General features: G+C 34.9%; 2 protein-coding genes across 6 annotated transcripts in view; both read right to left on the reverse strand.

Moving 5' to 3' along the window:
- Positions 1–400: 400 nt before the first annotated feature.
- Positions 401–22,151, reverse strand: LOC111055561 (protein SPT2 homolog). The gene is made up of 9 exons (XM_039438667.1): positions 21,945–22,151; positions 20,663–20,803; positions 19,593–19,728; positions 18,569–18,726; positions 14,854–16,585; positions 13,415–13,636; positions 8,305–8,449; positions 3,832–3,917; positions 401–1,412 (listed from the first exon to the last, which is right to left on the reverse strand). Exons 1-9 carry the CDS (start codon positions 22,002–22,004, stop codon positions 1,306–1,308), a joined length of 2,787 nt encoding a protein of 928 aa, XP_039294601.1. The 5' UTR covers positions 22,005–22,151; the 3' UTR covers positions 401–1,305.
- A 596-nt stretch (positions 22,152–22,747) lies between these two features.
- The window catches only part of LOC111055560 (ADP-ribosylation factor GTPase-activating protein 2), a 31,979-nt gene continuing 29,903 nt past the window's right edge, over positions 22,748–24,823 (reverse strand). For 3 of the 5 annotated variants that reach the window (XM_039438682.1, XM_039438686.1, XM_039438684.1), the window contains one exon: positions 22,748–24,227. In XM_039438682.1, the coding sequence (XP_039294616.1) occupies positions 24,207–24,227 (21 nt within the window). In that variant the 3' untranslated portion in view covers positions 22,748–24,206. The remainder of the gene's footprint in view (positions 24,228–24,823) is intronic. The other 2 variants (XM_039438683.1, XM_039438685.1) reach the window with 2 other exon arrangements.

The following is a 24,823-nucleotide window of genomic DNA, read 5'->3' on the forward strand; positions in this document are numbered from 1 at the left end:
TATTTTGTGCTCATGGCTTGCAAAAATGAGATCAATCTTATGATCAAGTATTTGATTATTGAAAAAAGGTAGGTCACTGATAAAAATTACAGTATATATAAAAAATCTAATCAAAAATCAATTGGAACCTTGCTATTGACATCAAATTGTTACTGCTGCATTGAAAACCATGTACATTAATAAGAAGTGAAGATTAAAAAAACATTGTCAATATTTTTCACTTATTAGGTTCAAATAAATCTAAGAAGTCTGAGAATCCGATATTTTTCACTTAATTAGGTTCACGTAAAACCTAAGAAATCGGAAAATCCAATATCATCTGTCATCCACTATTGAGATTGGCACATTTATAACACATCACATTGGATTCACTGAACTCGATTGTTAGTCATTAGATTCACTCGATTCATTAGTCATTCAATTTACTGTCAACTTTAATAAAATATCATTCACTTCATTATAACTAAAAACTATTCACTTTGATGAATTACTCAACATTCATTCACTATTCACTCAATGAAATCCTCATCATTCATTTAATTGTACCTTGCTAACTATATATTAATCTGATTCAAATCACAATTCACTTCAAAAATTATTAAAATTCATTGTACACTGCAAATTATCAAATATCATAATTTATGATATATGTACAAAGTGTTTCAGAGAAACGGGAAATTTTGAAAGTTGAATAATTTCAAGTAAAACAAATCTATAGATAAAGTTTTTCACATCATTCAATAGTAAAAATAATGCCATTTTAGAATAAATAATAGTGTAACATTTATTTTTTGAAGATGACATCTTGCAGGTATGTTTCTTTTCTACGCAAACATTCCTGTAGTCTCTTCATCACATTGTCCATGGTTTGACGTTACATTATCACTGAAATATCTGATAAGCGATTTCAAATTCCAGTTGTAATGTTACGTCAAACCATGGACAATGTGATGAAGAGACTACAAGTCATGAATATTTGCGTAGAAAAGGAATACATCTGCAAGATGTCATCTTCAAAAAACAAATGTTACGGTATTATTTATTCTAAAATTGTATTATTTTCACTATTGAATGATATGAAAAACTTTATTTAAAGATTTGTTTTTCTTGAAATTAATTAACTTTCAAAATGCCCAGTTTCTCTGAAACACTGTATAAATATCATAATATGTATATTATATACACTTTAAGTAATAACTATCATAGTCCATATACATATCATTGTGCACTGAGTATATCGTACACTGATAACGTCTGTTATGATACACAAGTTTTTCTATAATTTTTTTAAGAATCCTACGCCGATCATCTTCTGTTTTTCTTCATGGCCGCCATTTTTTGCAGTCTTCTTCTTTGTGCCTCCTTCTTTTCGGCCTGTTCTCTTCTTATGTCCTCCAAATCCTCTCTCAGACCTAAAAATAACAACAACCGAAAACAGAATTAATAAATTGAAAAAACCACAGATTTGATTAAAAGTAGAAAGACCGGTATCGATTGTTACAACATTGTCAATCTCTGATAAATTCTGAATTAATAAATGAAAAGTAATTATTGACAGAATACTCGGACCCTGAATGAAGAATAGAAGATTCAGGGCAGGTTTCCGAGCTCGGGATTTAGCTAAGTTCTAGACTTTAACTGGCTTTAAACTCTGGAGTCAGAAAATTGGCTTTCCGAGTCAGAGCGTTAACGTAGTTGAGGACTTGAATAGACTCTAGAGTTTAGAGATCATGTTAGACCCTGGAGTTTATAATTTCGCTTTCTGAGTGAAGGGTTTATAGGTCCAGGACTTCAATTAGATTCTCGCCTCTTTCCGAGTCAAGGATTTATCAAAAATCGTTAAGTCCAGGACTTGAAACAGCGTGATTTTAAACCCTCGACTGGGGTAGGGTTTAAATTCAAGTTCTAGACTTAACTATTGAGCAAACACAATTCAGTTATTGTTTTGGAGTAGATAAAAAGCCAAATAGATGTCATGGAATACCTAAATTATTTGGATTTATCCATCTAAATTCATAATTTATAGTTTGCAAGTTCATTTTGGAATAAAATTGTATCATAAATATGCGTAAAAAACTAGCCTCATTTTACGACTGTGACATAACCTAAAAATGTTCAAGCAAAATAATACACGGATTGCCTTGGAATTTATATTCCAATCTGAATGTTATTAATCAATGTCATATTCAACATATTAATAATAATAACAACAGTAATAAATTATTACTCCAGTTTTTTCAAAACAAATACGTTTTCAAACTCAATAGCTCAATGAAATTTTTATTCCAAAATCACTGGTTAGGATACATTTAGACTGTTGTATAAATTGGAATTGGAACCGTTTTGGGCTTCAGCTGTGGTACTTTTCTGAAAGTTGTGTAATCCTGAATAAACGTCTTGAGCGGCCCTTGTACTCGCTCAATGAACTGGAGAAAGAGATGCTTTTTCCTGCCGGATGACCTGGCTGGATGCCCGACTACGACGCGGTCTATCGACGCGGCACCTCCAGTCAACGACTCAGACATCAAGTATTATTTTATACTTAAATCGCTCTCTAAACACAATGATTAAATAAATAAATACGTGGATTAACGTTAAACTGATAACAACTGAGAAGCTTAGGGCCCGGTTGCACAAAAGCCGGTTAAATTTTAACCTTGATTCACGAGAACCAATCAGAGAAGGCCTTTTAGAAAAGACGGCTTCTCTGATCGGTTCTCGTGAAATTAATCACGGTTACAATTTAACCGGATTTTGTGCAATCGGCACTATAGTGAGGTCCACGTTGTAATGGCTGTGGAGAAAGATAGAAGAACAACGATGCCGATCTTCTGTCTTGTCCAATGCTTTCTATTAGACAGTACCTGATACCGGTTTATTGAAGTAATATTAACTGTTCATTCTCGTTTAAAATAATCAATTGAATTTCATCAGGCAAAAAATTATATTTTTCAATCATTTCATAATGAACTTTCACAATCAAGATGAAATATTTAGTTAATCCTATACTATTAAACGAGCAACTTCTGTTTATATGTTTAGATGTTTGGATGTTTAGATTTTTATATGTTTGTATTTCACCGGATCTCGAAAACGGCTCTAACGATTCTCACGAAATTCAGAACATAGTAGGTTTATAAAGATTCGATTGCACTAGGTCTCATCCCTGGGAAAACTCGCTGAAGGACATTAAAAGGATAATTATTATTCATCCTTGGAAAAGCAGCTGATGATAATTATTTCGTTGTCAGTTGGTGATGGAAGTGAGTGAGCGAGTTTGGGACTGTGTCAAAATTATGATTCAGCTGTTGAAGTTTTGTAATCATTCAATCAGGTACTTAGTGCCGGTTGCAAAAAAGCCGGGTTATTTTCAATCCTGATTAATTCCAGTAGATCCATCTTTTTGAAATGGTCTTCTCTGATTTGGTTCACGTGAAGTTAATCAGGATTACAATTTAACCGGCTTTTGAGAAACTGGGCCTTTGTGAGGGAAATTTTTGAATTCCTCTGGGAATTAATCTCAATTTACTGCGTATAATTTCTTCTTTCGTAATTAAGTTTTTATGCTTTTGTACTCCAGAGCGAAGCTCGGTCCCCGATATTAAATTATTAGTTCTACATTGTTAAAAAGCGATCTGGCAACAGAGCAAAGCGAGAAAGAGATAGCGCTATCCACTTTGTTGAATGATAGACAAGGATAGCAATACCATTGCTAATTAAACACTGCCATTATAACGTGGACCTCACTATAACAGTTCAAGGTGAATCTTGTCACTAAAGCTAGAGCAAAATATGATTGGAGCTCCTGCTCTTAATATGTCAACTACTTACCAATATGTAAACTTCTGATTTCTTCTTTATCGATTTGGCCGAAGTTTGATTCCATGCATTCGTCGTCATCATCTCCTATTGAGAATCTGAAATTGAAGAGTAAACATTGCAATTAGCAAATTCAATACTATTATGTTAATGTTTTTGAAGGGACGGATTCAAGTATCCTAAGGTTCAATAACCTCACACGTCAACCGAAGCTTATTGTGTGTCCAATACTATCATCTCATAACAATAAATCAACTCTGGACTAGTTATTCTAAATTAACGTCGAATTAACGTATTCTAAGCTTATTGTGTGTCCAATACTATCATCTCATAACAATAAATCAACTCTGGACTAGTTATTCTAAATTAACGTCGAATTAACGTATTCTAAATTAACGTTGGACGAATGCCTGTTGTTTTCACCTTGACTGTATCTATTGTCTATGAATAAACAAATAAATAAATGCAGAAAATACAATAAAATACAGAGAATCTGAGAGTGAAGTGTGAACATTCAATTATTTTTATAGCGGATGATGCCCACATGAGATTTTTGCTTGTGCGTGGTTAATGGAATGTGCGTTGGTGAAATGATGAGGATCAAACTTCCATGCCATCGGCGGGACTCGAACCCACGACTAGGCGGAGTTAGCAGACCGAAGTTTGTACCGCTCCTTACCATAAGACCAAGCCGGCCGGCATATTCCATAATTAATATATTTCTTACAGAAAATAGAATAAAATACGAAGAATATGGATATGAGGTGTGAAAGTTCAAATTAAGTTTAGCATATTTAAACATATTTAGCATATTTAGTGATATTTTCGAGCTCAAAATTTAAGTGATTTTATTCTATATTTTGTAAATATTTGAAGTTTGGTTTTTCTATCTAAATTTGAAATTCTTTGTTTTATTCTAATTCATAGTTTTAGATTGAAGATTTGGTATTGAAATTGAAGTGAACATAACATACATAACATTTGGACGATTTGTGACAAAATCAGGAAATTGAAGAAGTTTTGGGCAATAGCCTGTTTTTTTCTTTTCCGACTATTGTATTGTTTGCTCTATCTAATAAATAAATAAATAAATAAATATTAAATAGAGAACAATAATTTGTTTTTTCTACTAGAGCACAATTTTTATTTTAATGATTATTTTTCTGCTTCTGGTTCAACGTTTTCGTTCTAATGATTATTATTTTGTTATCAAATTAAACACCATAGTCGAGTATCTTGAATGAATGAATGACTTTTTTATTTATGTTGACGTGGTGAAGTTTGGACAATATTGTCCACTCTACCACTTAACCACGTCGTTAACAAACAATACAATACAAAATATGCAGAGATAACAAAAAAAAAAAATGAAGCAAGAAACGACAATAAAATGTAATAAATATGAGAGATCAATATTGAATAATAAAAGTATTTTAGAAAATAAGTGTTTTTCAATAAACTCAATCACTTCACTGCTGAAAGAAAAAGCAAAAAATACATTAAAACAAAATAAAAGACAAGCTACTGAAGAGAATTAAGTATCTTGTACATACAAGGACAAATTCTGGACCTCAGAAGCGGTTGCATTAAAACTTATTCTATTCTATTCTACAAGATACTCGACTACTGTGCTTAATTTGACAACAGAATAATCATAAGAACAAACACGTTGAACCAGAAGCAATGAAATAATCATTATACTGTACTTGAACAGTAAATTACAAGCAATAAAGTAGTCATTAGAGCTGAAAGGTTTTGTAACCATACATACATTGAGTGGGTGTTTGTTTTAATAAGCTTTCATCCACGGAGTTGCTTCATTCTAGGTGTGGCATCGGAATAAATAAATAAGTTAATTAATTCATTCATTTACGCAAGTATTGTCATGAGTCATCGTCAACAGGTAATTGTTGTTAATACACCGAGAGGAACAACAACCGATAGAAACTTGATTAATTATACAACAATTAGAATTTCTTACAATACGAAGTGTTTTTTTCTGAAATTAATAACATTTGAAATAGTATTATCTATAATGAAGGAAAAAGTTGGCTTATACATATACGGGATGGGATGGGATGGGATCATCACGTCTGGACTAACTTTAAATTTTGCATATAGATTCTTAATTTACCGAGGATGGTTATAGGCCTATTTTAAATTTTCCAAAATTTCAGTAGGTCAAGTTTTCAGTTAGTTAAGTATTTAATTAGACCCTTACGGAGCACGAGTTACCTTCTAGTTTATCAATAACTTTATTTATGAAACCAAAAAATCACATAGAACACATTTCTACGAAAACAGTTACAATGACAGACTGGATTCAAAATACACATTCTACCATAGTGTTTTTACAAATTCTTTCTCTTCATCTATCTTATATATATAAAAGCGAAATGGCACTCACTGACTGACTGACTCACTCACTCACTCACTCACTCGCAGTATTAAAAATCTACCGGACCAAAAACGTTCAAATTTGGTAGGTATGTTCAGTTGGCCCTTTAGAGGCGCACTAAGAAATCTTTTGGCAATATTTTAACTCTAAGGGTTGTTTCTAAGGGTTTAAAGTTCATCTTTTAGCATGTATATTCTTCTTCTCCCAATCTCTTAATTATAATTGAAATTTCCATATCATATGTTACTCTAGAACTATAATGTAGATAGAGTACCTCTTCGAAACAGTTGTTAACTGGCAACTAAATTAATAATTTTGTCAGGTTGGCATTAAGTTGAGTTGACTTTGTTAGGTTGGCACCAAGTTGAAGATTTAAATGCATTTATCGCGAAAAAATTGATTGGGCACTGCTACTTCAATCCTGGGAATATTATATTACTAGCCGTCAGGCTCGCTTCGCTCGCCATATCCGTTTAGCCAGACGTTTAGTCTGGATCCCCGACTGGATCGTCCTAACATATGATAAAAATGCTCAAAATAATGAAAAATGCAGGCAAGCGAAGCGAGCCTGCTGATCTCATTCTTGGACGATCCAGTCGGGGGTCCAGGGGGCGGAGCCCCCTGGCTAGACGGATATGGCGAGCGAAGCGTGCCTGACGGCTAGTAATCTATATAAATAAGAATCGAGCCTCAAATTTTGACATTAAATAACTTTTTTATGTGTGCACCGAATTTAATGATTTTTTTTTTTTTAGTTGTGTTTATATGTTCAGGACAAGGTTTATGGCCTATCAAATTTAAGATCCGACTTCAGGTCGCTTTCCTTCGGTCCTTCAAAGTTCACATGTAATCCTTATGGGAGAAGATTTGTGAACTGGCCACACACAGAGATAAAAATCAGCTGTTATAATCATTGCGTCATACAACAGCCGTCGATAGCTAGTAGACAGACGTGTGTGCTGCTTCATAACCACCCATGTATTTTATTCTAAAACCGCCCCGACTAAAAACAAAATGACTGTTCTGTGTGTAACCATCCAGCAGTGCGGCCTCAGGTTAAAGACTTACATGCTCTAAAGACATTGCTTTGTTTTGAATAATTGTGCTGTCTTCGGTGTTCAGAATTAATTGATTTTTAGTAAATTATTCATTTTGCAGTTGGAAAATTATCTATATATAGTTATTTGTATATCTAGAGTGAAAAGTACGACTTTTTCTCCCTGTGGGAAAAAGTTTGAAGCTCGAGGCGAAGCCGAGGGCAACAATTTTCCTGAGGGAGAAAAAGTATTTTTCGCTCGTGATGTACACAACATTTTTCCTCCATCTACATTTTTTTATAGAAACTGCAAATTAAATCATTCTAATAACTTACGTATTGGTGACAAATGTTTCCTAACAACATAACCTAAAATCTAAAACCTAAAAACCGGTCGTCTGATTGGCACTGCCGATTGCGCTATCTATCGGCCAAAGTTGTAACAATTATATCAGCTGGGCAGGCTACCAAAAATGGCTGACTCCAGATCACGCGGTTCGGATTTGAATTGCAGAATGCAGATCAAAAATATTTGTTGGCTGGTATTTTGAATAGATAAAATATTTTAAAAATTGTATAAATTTTTATCGTCTACTAATATCAAGAATATAACATCATACAAACATATATTTCATGAGTTGATCAAATTTCTGGTTGTGGTATTGAATTCAGTTGACTCAATGACAGACACCTCTATTACGCTTTCTTATCTGAGCTTAGACCTTCTAACCTATTACCATGTAAGTTTTTAAAATAGAGATGCTTCCCATGTTATTTAAATGGAGTCTCTTTTCCTACCTAGGGAGTTTTTCTGTTTTTTACTACCGAGAGCGAAAAAGAAACACTTCAGTATTATGTTTCAGGGAGTAAAGTAAGTACTTTAGACAGTAGGTGGAGGAAAAATAAAATGCCGCATTGCGCTTCCTCAGGTGTGCATCCAGCTAAAGTTTGTCATGAGATGCATTAAACTATTTGGCGGTACGAAGTTCGCCGGGCCAGCTAGTAGTACAGGATAAACTTGCAGTAAAGTGAACATGATGTTTGAACTTACTGTGATGGATTGTACTTGAATATTTCGCTGATGATCTCCGACACGTGTTCATTATCTTCATCATCCCCGTCACCATAATCGATGAAGTCATCCATTTCCGAATCATATTCATCCTCGTCGTCTTCATCAGCATAGTAACGAGAACCTGCAGAAAAAATCACATAAAAATATAAATTAGTTGAGTATATTAGCAATTAATTTGTTTTACTTTCCTTGCCCTATTACCATAGGTAAGGAAAGTATTGCTTTCCAAAAAAAATTAAGGTACCCTAATTTCAAGTTTTCTATACGTTTCAAGGTCCCCTGAGTCCAAAAACATGATTTTTGGGTGTTGGTCTGTGTGTGTGTGTGTGGTGTGTGTGTGTGTGTGTGTGTGTGTGTGTGTGTGTGTGTGTGTGTGTGTGTATGTGTGTATGTCTGTGAACACGATAACTCCATTCCTAATCAACCGATTGACTTGAAATTTTAAACTTAAGGTCATTATGATCTGACAAAAGAAATTCAATAAAATTCAATCCAAGATGGCGGACAAAATGGCGGATGACTAAAAAACCATGTTTTTCACGGTTTTCTCAAAAACGGCTCTAACGATTTTCTTCAAATTCATACCATGGATAGCTATTTATAAGCCCTATCAACTGACATGAGTCTCATTTCTGAGAAAATTGCAGGAGTTCCGTAATATTCTTGAGAAAAATGGCGGATAATTTTCAAAAAACTATGTTTTTCACGATTTTCTCAAAAATAACTTGACCGATTTTTTTTCAAATTCATACCCTGTATAGTTATTCATCAGCTCTATCAATTGGCATGAGTCTCCTTTCTGGGAAACTAATGGGGGGTCCACCCAATCCTTGAGAAATGGACTTAGTAACCTCATTCCCGTGCATGAGGTAGCGCAGTTCATAAAAAGAACACAAACATAGTCGAGATATTTCATCTGTAGAACAGCTGTTTTGACGACTTTAAAAAAAATGACGACTAGAAAAATCATCGAATTTCACAATCTACACAAAGGAAAAAGTACTCTGAAAACAATTATATACACACATATACAAAAGTCTGATCGTAGTTTCAAATATGAGCAAGGAAAGTTGTGTGAGTGTACCACACCAGATTTTTGAATATTGTCATTAATTTAGCCTATATGCTTATAGGTCGATTGAATAAAAGCTAGCAATTATTGCTAATTCTACGTCATTTGTATAATGCTATCATAATAGCTAGAACTATAGTGAGGTCCACGTTATATTGACAGTGGATAAAGATAGAAGAACATTATTTCCGTTTCTCTGCCACAATTAATTATATTTCTACATTGTCAAAAACCATATTTATCATCGTTGCGGAGCTAGAAAAGAATAGTGCTACCTGCTTTGTCGAATGATAGACAAGGATAGCAACACCAATGTTAATCAAAAACTGCCATTATAACGTGGACCTCACTATAGTGACTATTTGTTAGCATAGACAATAATTGATAGCATAAGAAGATATCCCATGGATATAGCCATAGCCACCTCTAATACAAGGCCGCGGCCTACGATATTGCAACGTCGCAGTGTAGGCCTAGAATCTAATAAATAATGATTGGTGAAAAAGATCAGCTGGTATTTTTTGAAATCTTTTTCACCAATCATGTATTTGACTCTAGGCCTACACTGCGACGTTGCAATATCGTAGGCCGCGGCCTTGTATTAGAGGTGGCTATGATATAGGGTATAGGGCGTTTCTATGTTCCAAATTTCACTATTAACTCAAGCCGATAGTCGCAGTAGTTATTTTTCGTGAAGCTATGTGACGTTTGCAGTCTCTCATATTGTGCCGTTCTTACACTCTCATCCCAACAAAACAGTAAGAATCGACAGTAGACGACAGTAATCGGCTTGAATTAGCAAAAATCGACTTGAAATCTGGTATATGAACGACCTTTACTATGGGATATCTTCTTATGCTATCTTTTATCTATGGTATATAAATGATACAGTATCACCACAGAGGATACAGCATCACCACAATATGATACAGTATCATCTCAACTTGAAACAAAACTTCCAAACTTGAATTCTACAAACCATGGGATATCTTCTCATGCTATCTTTTCTGTATGGTATCACCACATATGATACAGTATCAACACATAAAAACAATATAAAAACTTTTAGTACACTTTCATTAAAAACTTTAAAATATTCTAACAACTAGTTTATTAATTTTTTTAATAAAAAAAAAGTAAATTCGTATGGCTTTGTTGGTGGGGATTCCCATGCGGGAAGGTTCCACCGCCTGAATATATAATTTGAGCCGTCAATGGGCCTTACGACTGTCATACTTCAGCCGGGACCGACAGTTTAACGTGCCCATCCGATAACACGGGAGTGATCTGGTTAAAAAACTTTTGGTTGTGAGAGGGTTTGAACCCGGGATCTCTGTGCTGCTACGCAAGCACTCTATCCACTAGACCACGGATCACTCCGTGATATGGTATATGAACGATCTTTACTATGGGATATCTTCTCATGCTATCTTTTATCTAGGGTATATAAATGATACAGTATCACCACAGAGGATACAACATCACCACAATATGATACAGTATCATCAGTAACTTGATACACAACACCAAAATTTGATACAAAACTACCAAACTGTGAATGAATTCTACAAACCATGGGATCTTCTTATGTTATCTTTTCTCTATGGTACCACCACACATGATACAGTATCAACACAAAATTATACAATATAACCACACATGATACAGTATCAGCACACTATGATACAGTATCATCTCAACTTGATACACAACACCAAAATTTGATACAAAACTTCCATACTTTGAATGAATTCTACAAACCATGGGATCTTCTTAATATGCTGTTTTCTCTATTGGTGTATTGAGAACGTTTGAGATGTGATAGAGGAACATGAATTTTTGTTGGAGGAATTCGAAATATTATTTGATAATTGAAGGTGTGAAGTTTTGAACTGTGACTCAAACCCTGATTTATTGTTGGAGTGCTCTTCGAAGAAATCGAATTCCTTATCTCTCTCCGATTTTTCGAGACAATATCACCATACATGGTACAGTATCACCACACATACAGTATCATTTCAACTTGATACACAAATCAACATTTGATACAAAACTTCCAAACTTCGAATGAATTTTTTTTTTGTGTGTAGTTGAGAAGTTGATATTGTGGTAATTATTCATATTGAATGAAAAAAGACTAAGAAATTGTCAAAAAATCAGTGGTTTTTTGACAATTTCTTAGTCTTTTTTCATTCAATTCGAATGAATTCTACAAAGCATGTTATAATATATTCTCAAGCTATTTTTTCTCTACGATTTAGTTCAGTTGAATAACTCACTGCGAGGAGGCGACGGTCTCCTCCGCCGGACATCGTTGGGCGGGAACTGGCGTGACCGCTGTACATCCGGCGGCGGGAACTGCCGTGAGCGGACAGGTCCGCCTGTACCAGCTGGCCTCATCCGGTCGCCCGGACGCGGTTTCAGGTCATCGGGCGGGAACTTCCGCACCGCAACACTTCCGCCGGAAGCGGCCGATTTGCTGGACACGTTCGAGGTTGTACCTGAAGGGAAAACGTTTCAGAATTAGTAAGTCATAAGGAAGTCAAGATTCAATAGAAGGGTTCTGAAATCAATGTTACATACAAACTTCTGAGTAGAAACTTGAGCGTCACAAGCACGCGCATTTCACTTTTCATCAGCAGATTATATCAGTATTTGCGTAGCCTACAGACACAGTAAGGTACAGACAGCATTACAGTACAGTACAATAAGCATAGAAATAGCTGATGAAAGTGAAATGAGAGTGATAGGTGACGCTCAAGTCTATTCACCTCTAGATTGTCAGGTATACTGTAATTGTATATTGTAGTAAATTAAATTGTATATATTAATAATAATGCCGAGTGAACAGACTGGCTCAGGTCAGGTGTCAGAGTTTTCAGGTCGAACCTGATCCATTTTAGGACCTCTCACTTGACTAACAGACTGTTTTTAGGCAGCGTCGAGGTGTCCATCCGAAACACGAAAGTGGCCCGAGAAAAATATGAAAATAAAAAAATACTTTATTAGGCGGAGTTAGGACTTACTAAAAAATATCATGTCCGGGCCGGCATTTGAACCCGGGATCTCTGTGCTGCTACGCAAGCACTCTATCCACTAGACCACGGATCACTCCGTGATATGGTATATGAACGATCTTTACTATGGGATATCTTCTCATGCTATCTTTTATCTAGGGTATATAAATGATACAGTATCACCACAGAGGATACAACATCACCACAATATGATACAGTATCATCAGTAACTTGATACACAACACCAAAATTTGATACAAAACTACCAAACTGTGAATGAATTCTACAAACCATGGGATCTTCTTATGTTATCTTTTCTCTATGGTACCACCACACATGATACAGTATCAACACAAAATTATACAATATAACCACACATGATACAGTATCAGCACACTATGATACAGTATCATCTCAACTTGATACACAACACCAAAATTTGATACAAAACTTCCATACTTTGAATGAATTCTACAAACCATGGGATCTTCTTAATATGCTGTTTTCTCTATTGGTGTATTGAGAACGTTTGAGATGTGATAGAGGAACATGAATTTTTGTTGGAGGAATTCGAAATATTATTTGATAATTGAAGGTGTGAAGTTTTGAACTGTGACTCAAACCCTGATTTATTGTTGGAGTGCTCTTCGAAGAAATCGAATTCCTTATCTCTCTCCGATTTTTCGAGACAATATCACCATACATGGTACAGTATCACCACACATACAGTATCATTTCAACTTGATACACAAATCAACATTTGATACAAAACTTCCAAACTTCGAATGAATTTTTTTTTTGTGTGTAGTTGAGAAGTTGATATTGTGGTAATTATTCATATTGAATGAAAAAAGACTAAGAAATTGTCAAAAAATCAGTGGTTTTTTGACAATTTCTTAGTCTTTTTTCATTCAATTCGAATGAATTCTACAAAGCATGTTATAATATATTCTCAAGCTATTTTTTCTCTACGATTTAGTTCAGTTGAATAACTCACTGCGAGGAGGCGACGGTCTCCTCCGCCGGACATCGTTGGGCGGGAACTGGCGTGACCGCTGTACATCCGGCGGCGGGAACTGCCGTGAGCGGACAGGTCCGCCTGTACCAGCTGGCCTCATCCGGTCGCCCGGACGCGGTTTCAGGTCATCGGGCGGGAACTTCCGCACCGCAACACTTCCGCCGGAAGCGGCCGATTTGCTGGACACGTTCGAGGTTGTACCTGAAGGGAAAACGTTTCAGAATTAGTAAGTCATAAGGAAGTCAAGATTCAATAGAAGGGTTCTGAAATCAATGTTACATACAAACTTCTGAGTAGAAACTTGAGCGTCACAAGCACGCGCATTTCACTTTTCATCAGCAGATTATATCAGTATTTGCGTAGCCTACAGACACAGTAAGGTACAGACAGCATTACAGTACAGTACAATAAGCATAGAAATAGCTGATGAAAGTGAAATGAGAGTGATAGGTGACGCTCAAGTCTATTCACCTCTAGATTGTCAGGTATACTGTAATTGTATATTGTAGTAAATTAAATTGTATATATTAATAATAATGCCGAGTGAACAGACTGGCTCAGGTCAGGTGTCAGAGTTTTCAGGTCGAACCTGATCCATTTTAGGACCTCTCACTTGACTAACAGACTGTTTTTAGGCAGCGTCGAGGTGTCCATCCGAAACACGAAAGTGGCCCGAGAAAAATATGAAAATAAAAAAATACTTTATTAGGCGGAGTTAGGACTTACTAAAAAATATCATGTCCGGGCCGGCATTCGAACTCGGGCTTTTGGTGTAAAAAGCCCGCATCTAATCCACTCGATTAATGCCACTTCGGCAAATAACTTGATATGGATGCAATATATTTTTTATTCGTTGTATTTTTATCGGGCTATACTTCATAGGTTTATATTTTTAATAATCTTGAAATAAGAAAAAGGTAGGCCTACTACTGATTCTATATAATAGAAGAATACAATACACAACTCAAATAACTAATAAAAGTAACATCCAAGTTCAATATCTTTGCTGTAGAAATAGAATAAGGTTCAACTTACACTTACGCGACTCAGGTCGAGAAGAGACTCGACGCTAGTCGAGAGCATGTGTTTTCAAATGGTGACAGTCGCGGAGACTAGAATCGACTGGTCTGAGTGTCACCATTTGGAAACACATGCTCTCGACTAGCGTCGAGTCTCTTCTCGACCTGAATCGCGTAAGTTTGAGTTGAGCCTAAATGGGAACAAAAGTGACTGGTTGGAGCATGTTAATAGGATTAGTGATAACAGGATCCCCAAACAGGCCCTATTGTATCAGCCATTTGGAAGAAGAGATCTCGCACGTCTCAGGAAGAGATGGGTTGATTTTAGGAGAAGGAGTAATAATATTGATGGCTAATAAACAAATGTGAATACTTTAATTGTGTTAGAAATATGAATACCTTTGTTAAGTGTAGGTTTCTGCGCAGGTGAAGCAGTAGCACTCTTGAGATCCCTCTGTTTACCAGCCATTTCAGCCGCCTTGGCAAGACTGGGTTTGCTGAGCGTCTGCTTAGCAGCTGCCATTGAAGGCTTATTGTAGTCACCGTTGCTTTTCCTAGGATCAGGACTATCCTCCGGGAAATCTTCGCCAAACAGATCGACACTCTTCAGTTTCGACGGTTTTCCCGCGTTCAGTTTACTTATAGGCGTCGGCTTGTACCCGTTAACCTTCGGCGTCGAAGAATCCACTTTCTGTTTACTACTAGTCGACGAGGAAGTTTTAGGAACATCTGATTTCCCTCCATCTCTAGAGATCTTTGTCGGTATGTACTTCTGTTTCTCACAGTTTTCATCGCGTCTCTTTCTATCTTCCCCCTCTTTCCTCCTGTCCAGAGATCCGTTACTTCCTCTCTCCCCTCCCTTCCCACTACTCTCCACTCTTGATCGTTCCTTCTTTATCTGTTCCAACTCTCTACTTAACATCTCCAGCTTATCCTCCAAGTCCAACTTTGTGCTAGCCTGTTTCACACTACGAATTTCGTCCATGAGTTTGTTTAACTTGTCTTCCAAAGGTTTTGTCGTAGAACCACCACCACCACCACCTCTACTATTACTGTTACTACTAGAAGAAGTCCTAGATTGTTGTAACTTTTTGCTAGAAGGTGACAGATTGCAAGGTTTCGACCAAACATCGGAGCTTTTCTTCAGTTTTTCCTCCACAACCGAACTCGGCAGACGTTTTTTGTTGTCTAAAACCGCGGGTTTATTAGTTTTGTCACTCAACTTCGGAATCCTGGGTGCACTGCTGCTTTCTGAAGACGACCTTGAAGACTCCACACTTTTCGACGGTCTAGAAGATTCCACACTTTTTGAAGGTTTTGAACTGCTTTCAGATGACCTTGACGTTTCCAAACTTCTAGGTTTAGATGGTGTGCTGCTGCTTTCAGATGTTTTGGGGATTCTAGATGCGCTTTCGGTCCTAGATGCATTTTCTTTTTTAGATGCACTATCCGTTCTTGATGCACTTTCCGTTCTAGATCCATTTTCCTTTCTAGATGCACTTTCAGTTCTAGACGCATCCGGATTCTTAGGGATTTTAAAACCACCCCCACCTTTCAAAGTAGCTGAAGACCGCGGTGGAGATCTAGACCTCTGTTCCTTATCCTTACTTTCTCTCTCTCTCGACTTTGGCTCTCTCTCCTGTGACCTCTCCCTCTCTCTCGGTCTTACTTTTTCCCCCGGTTTCCCCCCACCATTCCTATTCCTCATAGCTTCTTCCATCCTCCTCCTCTCTCTCTGCATCCTCGCCTCCTTCTCCCGTTCGTACTCCAGTCGCTGTTTCTTCGTCATCAGTTTCTTTCTCTCTTCATCTTCATCGTCTTCGTCCTCATCCGAGCTGCTATCTCTCTTTCTTTTCTTATCAATCACAACTGGTTCATGCTGTTTTTGCTCGGCCAATTTCAACAGCGCTTGAAAGTCCATAGGTGGAGGCATTGGGGGTCTCTTGGGTTTCTTCGGTTTCTCTTTCTCTTTCTCCTTCTCTCTATCGTCGTCTCCTTTTCTATAGTTCCCGCTGTCATCTATGAAGTCATCCTCCTCTTTGTCTCCCTCGCTTTCTTTCGTTTTTCTCTTTCTCTTTCTTGGCAACATCTCTTCTTCTTCCACTCTATTCAGAGCGGCTTTTACACGTTCCTGTCGACAAAATAAACAATTAAACCATCAAGAATTTACACTAGAGAATAATCTATAATATAATAGAGGGAAGAATTGGCTTATAATTCACAAGTACGAGATAGGAAATTCAAGAATGACGCATCATCACGTCTGTACTACACTACTGAACTGATCAACAGTTTATCTGTTAATTTTGCAAAAATATTATTAATTTACCAAGGATAGTTATTGGCCTATCATCACGACAGAACTACTTAACTGATTAACTTGACGTAAATTGTTTTTTGAAATAAAAGAGTTTACTGAGAAAATAAACTGTATGAATAATACATTTTTTTATACTGCAATGATATCAACAATATTTATTTGAATGATGGAATGCCACCCAATAGCTATTGTAATTTAGAAAATGCTAATCCTGATATTAATTATTGACTATAGTCGAGTCTTCGTCTTAGACTTGTCAGTTTGATATTAATCAATATTATAATAGGGAAAAGAACTGGCTTATACCCCTACGAGATAGGTAATTCACAAATGACGCATCTTCACGTCTGAACTACTGGACTGATCAACTTGAAATTTTGCATATATATAGATTCTTAATTTACCGAGGATGGTCATAGGCCTATTTTCAATTCTTCAAGATTTCATTACGGTACGTCAAGTTTTCAGTTTATCAAGTTTTTAAGGGTAAAACCTATCTTAATGGGGGCATGGGACGGTCAAGCTAGAACAATACAACTGCGAGACCCTTTGGCCGGTAGATTAAGCACATTTTCGACCCTTGTGCAATGAAGCGTATGCCGCCATCCTGTTGAGTTGAGTGACGTTATTCCACACTTAGACTTTTACTGCGGGATTCCCATTTCCGTGTTCTATAAAGGTTCATCAAAGTTATAATTTCCAACTATTAGACAGTCTATACTCTGTAGCTCTTGGTGTAACATGGAGTTTTTGCAGAGCTTATCAAGATCTAAATATTAAGATCTAGAGCGACAAAGATCTAAACCGAGAAGACATATACCAGTTTTTATTGATGTACAATCGAATTGCTAATCAAAGGATATTATGTTTGTCGTGTGGTAAAAACCAAACCCTGCAATTAAATGATGTGTTTCACGCAACAAATAATTTTAGTATAATATAACGATTTTGTAACTCATATCAGGTTGTAATTAAAAATTACACATTCATTTTTGTAACTCATATCATATGTACATATTGTTTCAAAACAGAATTTTCAAGTCATTCTTATCGAATTTAAAAAAATAGTTGAATTCCATCATTATAGATCACAATTTTCAGCCTATTCTAATATTATCAAAGAACTAATTTCCTTGAGCTAATTGATATTTTTAAACGATACATATTATGTCGAGCTGTAAGTTGCGGACCAGAGAGGTGGATTTTGGAGTAGGTTTTGAAAAAATATTTTATGCTGCTAAACCTATCTGGATGGGGGCATTAAGAGATCTATTGTTTGATATTGGTTGAGCATTGACATGGGTTGACAGTTATTGTTTCCCATTCATCCAGCGTTGAAAGAGGGGTATTATTCTCTCTTGACCGTTCCATGCCCCCATCCAGATAGGTTTTACCCGTTTTTAATTTCACCCTTGCGGAGAACGGGTTATCTGCTAGTAAATAATAATATCCTGTGACCTGGCTGGCTAAGGTCTGATATCAGGGCCTCTTAATTGATTGATTCATACAATAATTACTTCATCAAAATTATAGGGAGAGAAAAAATAAGGTAACCTTGTGCTATTCCTCTCCCAAATTCAGATATAGTTTACATATAGTCCGAAAAAAGTCTTTTAGTTGTTCACTTCACAAAATTTCCAGTCCTTAATTATTTTTACAAAGTAAAAATAATTATTTTTAAATTTAGATGTTTCAAAACCAAACACATAAGAAATATTTCACCTCTGACATGACTTGACGACAGTTTCAAGTGAAGCTCACTATCAAAGAGATGATAATATCAATTATTATTACCTTAGCAGCGCTGAGATCTTTAGCGGTGCCCTTTTTTGGTTTGAGGAAACTTGGTTCGTCAGAAGGCATACTGGTGTATTTCTCCATCATTTTGTTGTAGAAAGAACTCGCTTCTTGTGACACATAACCGTAGTCATCCTCATCACACTGCTGAGGTCCTGAAATATGCAAATATTCATCAATTTATTAATGAAATAACACACAAATAAAGAGAAGATGAGCAGAGAAGAAGAAAGATATAAAGAATGTAGATGAATGATTCTCCTCTTAGAAGCAGACAGAAAAATATCTGAGAATGTGGTTGAGTGTTCAAATTAATGGAAATTATAGTTAACCAATAAACAATTCATTTTTTAAAAAAGCTTTTAATATATTTCAAACATATTCTACATATTATTAATCTGATTTATATTCAGCGGAGTCCGTCCGTCTTACTCAATGGTTAATGTAGGACTTAATTGACAACATTACTTTACTAGCTAATTACAACTATGCGGAATAAACAATTTAACAGCACAATATAGTGGTTGTGTGTAGTTTTCAGTCATATAACTTAACCGCCTTCTCTGCTACACTCTACCTTCACCGCTCCACTGAAATTGGCGCTTTGCTTTAATCAGGGTTTTTAATAGAGTGCTTGCGTAGCAGCCTAGAGATCCCGGGTTCAAAGACGCTCATCACCAAAGTTCTTGACCAGGTCACTCCCGTGTTGGCACGTTAAACTGTCGGTCCAGGCTGGAGTGTGGCAGTCGTGAGGCCCATTGACGGCTCAGATTATAGATTATTCAGGTGGGATGGGCACGTTTTACTGTCGGTTCAGTCCAGGCTGAAGTATGACAGTCGTAAGGCCCATTGTTGACTTACATTATAAATTCTGGTGAGGTGGAACCATACCGCAGGGGACACCCCACCAAAAAAGGCCATAGGAATATTTTTTACTTGTTGAATATTGATGAGATGATTGGATTTGTGAATAATTGTTACAATCTCACAAATTAAAGTGAGGAGAAAGATTTCCACTCACCAGCCATTGTGACAGAAGTGTTGACGTCATCAATTGCATCCTCCATGACAGATTTGTTGGCTGATTTGGTTCTCTTCAACATTGTGCTCATTCTTTTCTGCGACATTTTGTCCTGACTTCTCAACGCTAGTAGTTCCTGTTGAAAAACGTATAAAAGCAATGAAATTAATAACAGTTTAAGGTAAGTAATTGAGTTTGAATTGAATTTATCACGATAAGGCCCATATATGCAGATACTCGGTTAAACGTAGAAATGTCAGCTGTTCGTTTAAACCACGTATGAAACACATTATGATAAATACAACCATATCTACAAGTAAACTTGGTTAAACGTTAAACTTAGTGTTAGAATATGGAACTAAGAATAGAATATAGTGAGGTTCAAGCTATGAAACAGGTCGACTGAATAAAAGCTACCATTTATTGCTAATTTTAAGTAAATTTCAAGCAAATTCTAGGATTTTACTCAGCTGTATAATCTTATCTTTTGCTAGAACTAAGGACTAGTTGCTACAGTGAGGACGACTTTATAATGGCAGTATTTAATCAACAGTTGTGTTGAGCTATCCTTGTCTATCATTCGACAAAGCAGATAACGCTATCCTTTACTACCTTCGCAACTTTGCCAAATCGTTTTTCTACAATATAGATATACAATTAATCAATTAAATATTTAATCTCAATAATGAAAATTTATTATTCAATTATGGAAAATATATTTCCTTGACGAATATAACCTAATATAATTTATTATTTTATTGAACAGTTAATATTACAAGATATGCCAGCATTAACTATCTTCTATAGAAAGCAGTGGCAAGGCAGAGAATCGGCACGCTGTTCTCCTATCTTCCTCCACTGCCACTGCGTGGACAATATAGTTAGGTTATTCAATATGACTGGCCTCCCATCCTGATCTTAGTTTATGTTAAAGTTTTACATTTTAATGCAATCTATCCAGTAAGTGCTGGACATAGATGAAGAGATTATTGTATTGAATTACTGATCTTACTATAGAAGGAATGGCCTACATATTCTTTCTACATTTAATACATTTATTCTTTACTCACCTCTCGTTTCTTTTTAGCTTCAATTTCTTTTCTCCGTTTCTCCTCCTCCTGCTTCTGCAGGAATTTCTGCACATTTGCAGACAGCTGCTTTGGTTTTACCTCTTTTTTCGGAGGTTCGAAAGTTGTTTTGTAACATCGTGTCTGTAAAAAATAAAAAAAAACAATTAAAAAGAAACAGAAAAAAACATCAAGTAGGATACTTATCACCAGCTTTTCAATGTAAAATTTTAGTGGAATGAAATATATTAATTCTCGTATTGGTAGAAACTATTTCCTCAAGTACAGTAATTAAAATAAAAGGTAATTGATGATTAATGGGTTGCTAAGGATGGCCACACACCGATTAGTCACGTTTAGTCACAATACTTCACATAGTTGCTTATTGAGTCATATCTAATTGCACTGAATAATCAGTGTGTGTTGCGATATAATCAGAAATGTGAAGTATTGTGACTATAGGTGACTAGTCTTGTCTTGACTAATCGGTGTGTCTTGACTAAGCTCATGTCAATCAAAAACAGAGTAAGAACTATTTAGATAAAAATATGATAATAGTTCATGCATTTGTTGGCTAAATAACAAATGATTAGATCGTAAATAAGGTTATCCTACATAAAAATTACAAATAAGAGAACATTGTTTTAAATTTTATTTTATTTCTCACATGGTACTTGAATACGAGTAGCCCTTATACCAATGAAGTGAATATAAGGTTATCCTTTAAAGGCTTAACGTAACTCTTATACTTGAGAGAGCAGAAAAATAATTAACTACTGATAATGAAACACTGAGATGTAAAAACAACAGTCTAACAATGTCTAAAATTAATAACCATTTTTCCTAAATGTATTCTAGTATGATTTTTTGGTATCCATAACAAATGGTGGTAAAATATTAATTGAAAGTTGAAAATTATCCAATAACAAGTACGACATTTTCAAGGAAACACTAGATTTTTCACTGTATTGTAAGAGCTCATTTTCTATTCTAATATACTGACTTGACGCAATAAGTAAATCAATCAAATCGTTTAGTTACAAATTAAGGCTATGCAAAATTACTGGAAAATTTACGATATCTATGTGAACAAAGTAAGCAATAGGTGCATTAGTTTTAGGTAGGAAAATCGTTGAAACATTTACGAATTATTACAACGATACTTGTTTTTGACAGAGCTTTTGAGAACAGAGATGGAAAAACCATCTGAATAATTCATAGCGTTTGCTATTTGTATCAACTAGGTAGTCAATATGCTTTTAGATTAATAATGAACTATAATTACCTCTCTGCTTTTATGCTCAGTATTATTTTGTGCAGCGTAGAGAAGATTGCCAAAATCCATTGTTAATCTGCTTCACAAAACAGAAAAACTCTAATTTATAGCAATACAATTTTATTTTCTACTTGTAAATCAGATCATAAGAGGAATACATTCTAGAACAACATCGAAAACCATACTGTGATCTTTGTAAATGAAAGGGGAGAAGGGAGCTATTGGCCATAACCTAAAATTACTGTGACGTCTACAGAAAACTATCAGCTGCTTTACTTCAGAAACAGCTGATTACTAAAGGTGAGTCAATTCGTGAATGCGGGAAAATTCAAATTGAATCTAGATTGATTTTTTAGATTCTTTGTTATTATTCCTCAATATTTTTGTGCTTCTAGATTCATTTCACAATGCTTTTGTGTTAAGAATATCTTGATTCTTGGAAATTTATTCAAATAAGTTGTTAACTTATGTTTATTTTAGACGGTAAAATAATACATTAAAAAATATTTGTACTTGGGAAACCTCCGTCAATTTTTAGTCTCCCCTAATCACTATTCTTAATAATTATTATACTTACTTGATGATCAAGAGAAAATTATTCTGATATCATACGGCAAAAGTACAGGATGCAGAACCGTTTTAGTAATGCTACAAAACCATTTGAAAGCAGTGGAAGTTTATAACTTATAAAACTTCCAATTACATAAAAATATCTATAATAAATTTCTATTTGTAATATATTAGATCAAATAGATAGTATAAATAGAACGAAGATGTACTTAATTGAATAGGTTTTAAATTAAAACATTCTCAACAGTATTTACAACTTTATTTTTACAATAAAATCTCAATGCAATTTTATAGTTTCTAATCATATCTGATACTACTATACAACTCCATGATAAAATAGTAAAATACGAGACAAAAACAGAAAGTAAACAAGAAAAGAATAGCATGAAAACTTGAAAAAAAAACAACTAAATTGAATAACAATTATGACTGATGTAAGAATTATCGTGATTAACTGGGAACAGAATGCAACTGATAAAATATGAGATTTTCTTTCAAAGTCTTTCAAAGATTTAATTGTGGTTTGATGAAGATTAAACAGTTTTAAAACGTGTTGGCATAAACTTTTTGTTTGGAAATCAAACCAGCAGTATAAAAGATGCCAACTAAAACTTCATATACAAAAGTTAGGTAAAACAAGTATATTATAAAGGATTGTTTCTGAGGAAGAATTAATCCTGTATTCGTTTAGTTAAGGAAATTATAAATTATCATTTATTTGCGTGGAATATTCAGTGTTTCTATTGTTTCAATCACAATTTATTCCAATTAACAATAGGTTAATCATCACTCTATTTTTGGTATTTTGGAAGTTTTAATGATATACGTTTCAAATTGATTGGAAATGGATAAAATGCGTGTATTATAAAATAATATTAATCACTTATTTCAATTTAAAACCTGAATGAACTTTGAAAACCTTTATTAAATAAGTTACGTTTTATATTAAGCAGCAAGTGCAATAAATAATATAAAATTTAATGTGAAGAAGCTTTTAAAGCAATACACACAATATTTGAACCAATGCCCTGTTTTTCATTTCAAATTTATCTCTCTTACATGGGGGAACAAAAGTATATGCCACTAAATTCTTCAAATTATCATCTATTAAAATAAATTAACAATTAAACTCAGAGCAAACTCCTAAACACATTCAACAACTGTTCACAATAAGAACAAATTTAAACAAAAAATTTCAACGAAACTTAATCAATTTTCAATGATACAATAATTAAATAGAATATTTTCAGGATAATATATTGGAAAAAACACATAGTTATACAAGGACACAATTCAATAGGATAGTTTTAGAATAAATAGATTTAAAAAAGGCATTAAGCTTATAAGGCACGGTTTCACAAAAGCCAGTTAAATGTCTACCGTGGTTAAATTCCACGAGAACCAATCAGAGAAACCTTCTTCTCTGATTGGTTCTTGTGAGACTTGAATGAATTTGACAGGCTTTTGTGCAACCGAACCTAAGAGTGATAGCTAACATGAAAAATCTACTGAAAAAACCATGGATCGCTAACAAAAAATAAAACTTGTGATTATATTTTTTAAAAGAATGTTCAATTCACATTTTGAACTTGTTATCAATATGTCTAATAGAATAAATATGATGCGCTGATGAGGAGGCCTGGAAGTGACAATCATAACGGTGCAGAAGACAAGGTTTGGAATGTATGCAGAATGGATAGGTCAGTAACCACTGTATTTATCCTGAAAAATAAACGAAAAATTAGTAAAAAAAAAAACTTGTAGACCATAAATAAATATGTAATAAATCATAGTAGTTGTGCAGGTAAATTGTGGTAGTTATCCATACTGAATAAAAGACAAGATAAGGTTCAACCACAGATTTCAAGATTAATTACAGATTAAAACATGTGGTTGGGCAATAGGGCAAAAATATCTAGTATTTTTATTAAATATGTAGCGGATCCTATCCATAATTAAGAAAATTAATTACACTGATTACAATAATTACAAAAGAAATATTATTATTATTAAACAAAAATCCAAATTAAATGCTGTAAATCACCCTTCAGACTTCTGCTACTGCAGATATTGACAACAGGCTAAACCTGGTATAAAATGAGCGCTGCTATCCAAAGATTGTCAGTTTGGTGTAAGGGTAAGCATTCCTGACCGGCAATTAGGAGGTACCGGGTTCGATTCCCGGGCTGACAAATAATTTTTGAATAGTAGCGCTCATCGAATTTCCATCTAGCTGTTTACCCTGTTGTCAATATTTGCAATATCAGAAGTCTTCAGGGTAATTTACAGCATTTAATCTGGATTTTCGTTTAATAATA

Source organism: Nilaparvata lugens, chromosome 12 (assembly GCF_014356525.2).
Source record: "Nilaparvata lugens isolate BPH chromosome 12, ASM1435652v1, whole genome shotgun sequence".
NCBI classification, from domain to species: domain Eukaryota; kingdom Metazoa; phylum Arthropoda; class Insecta; order Hemiptera; family Delphacidae; genus Nilaparvata; species Nilaparvata lugens.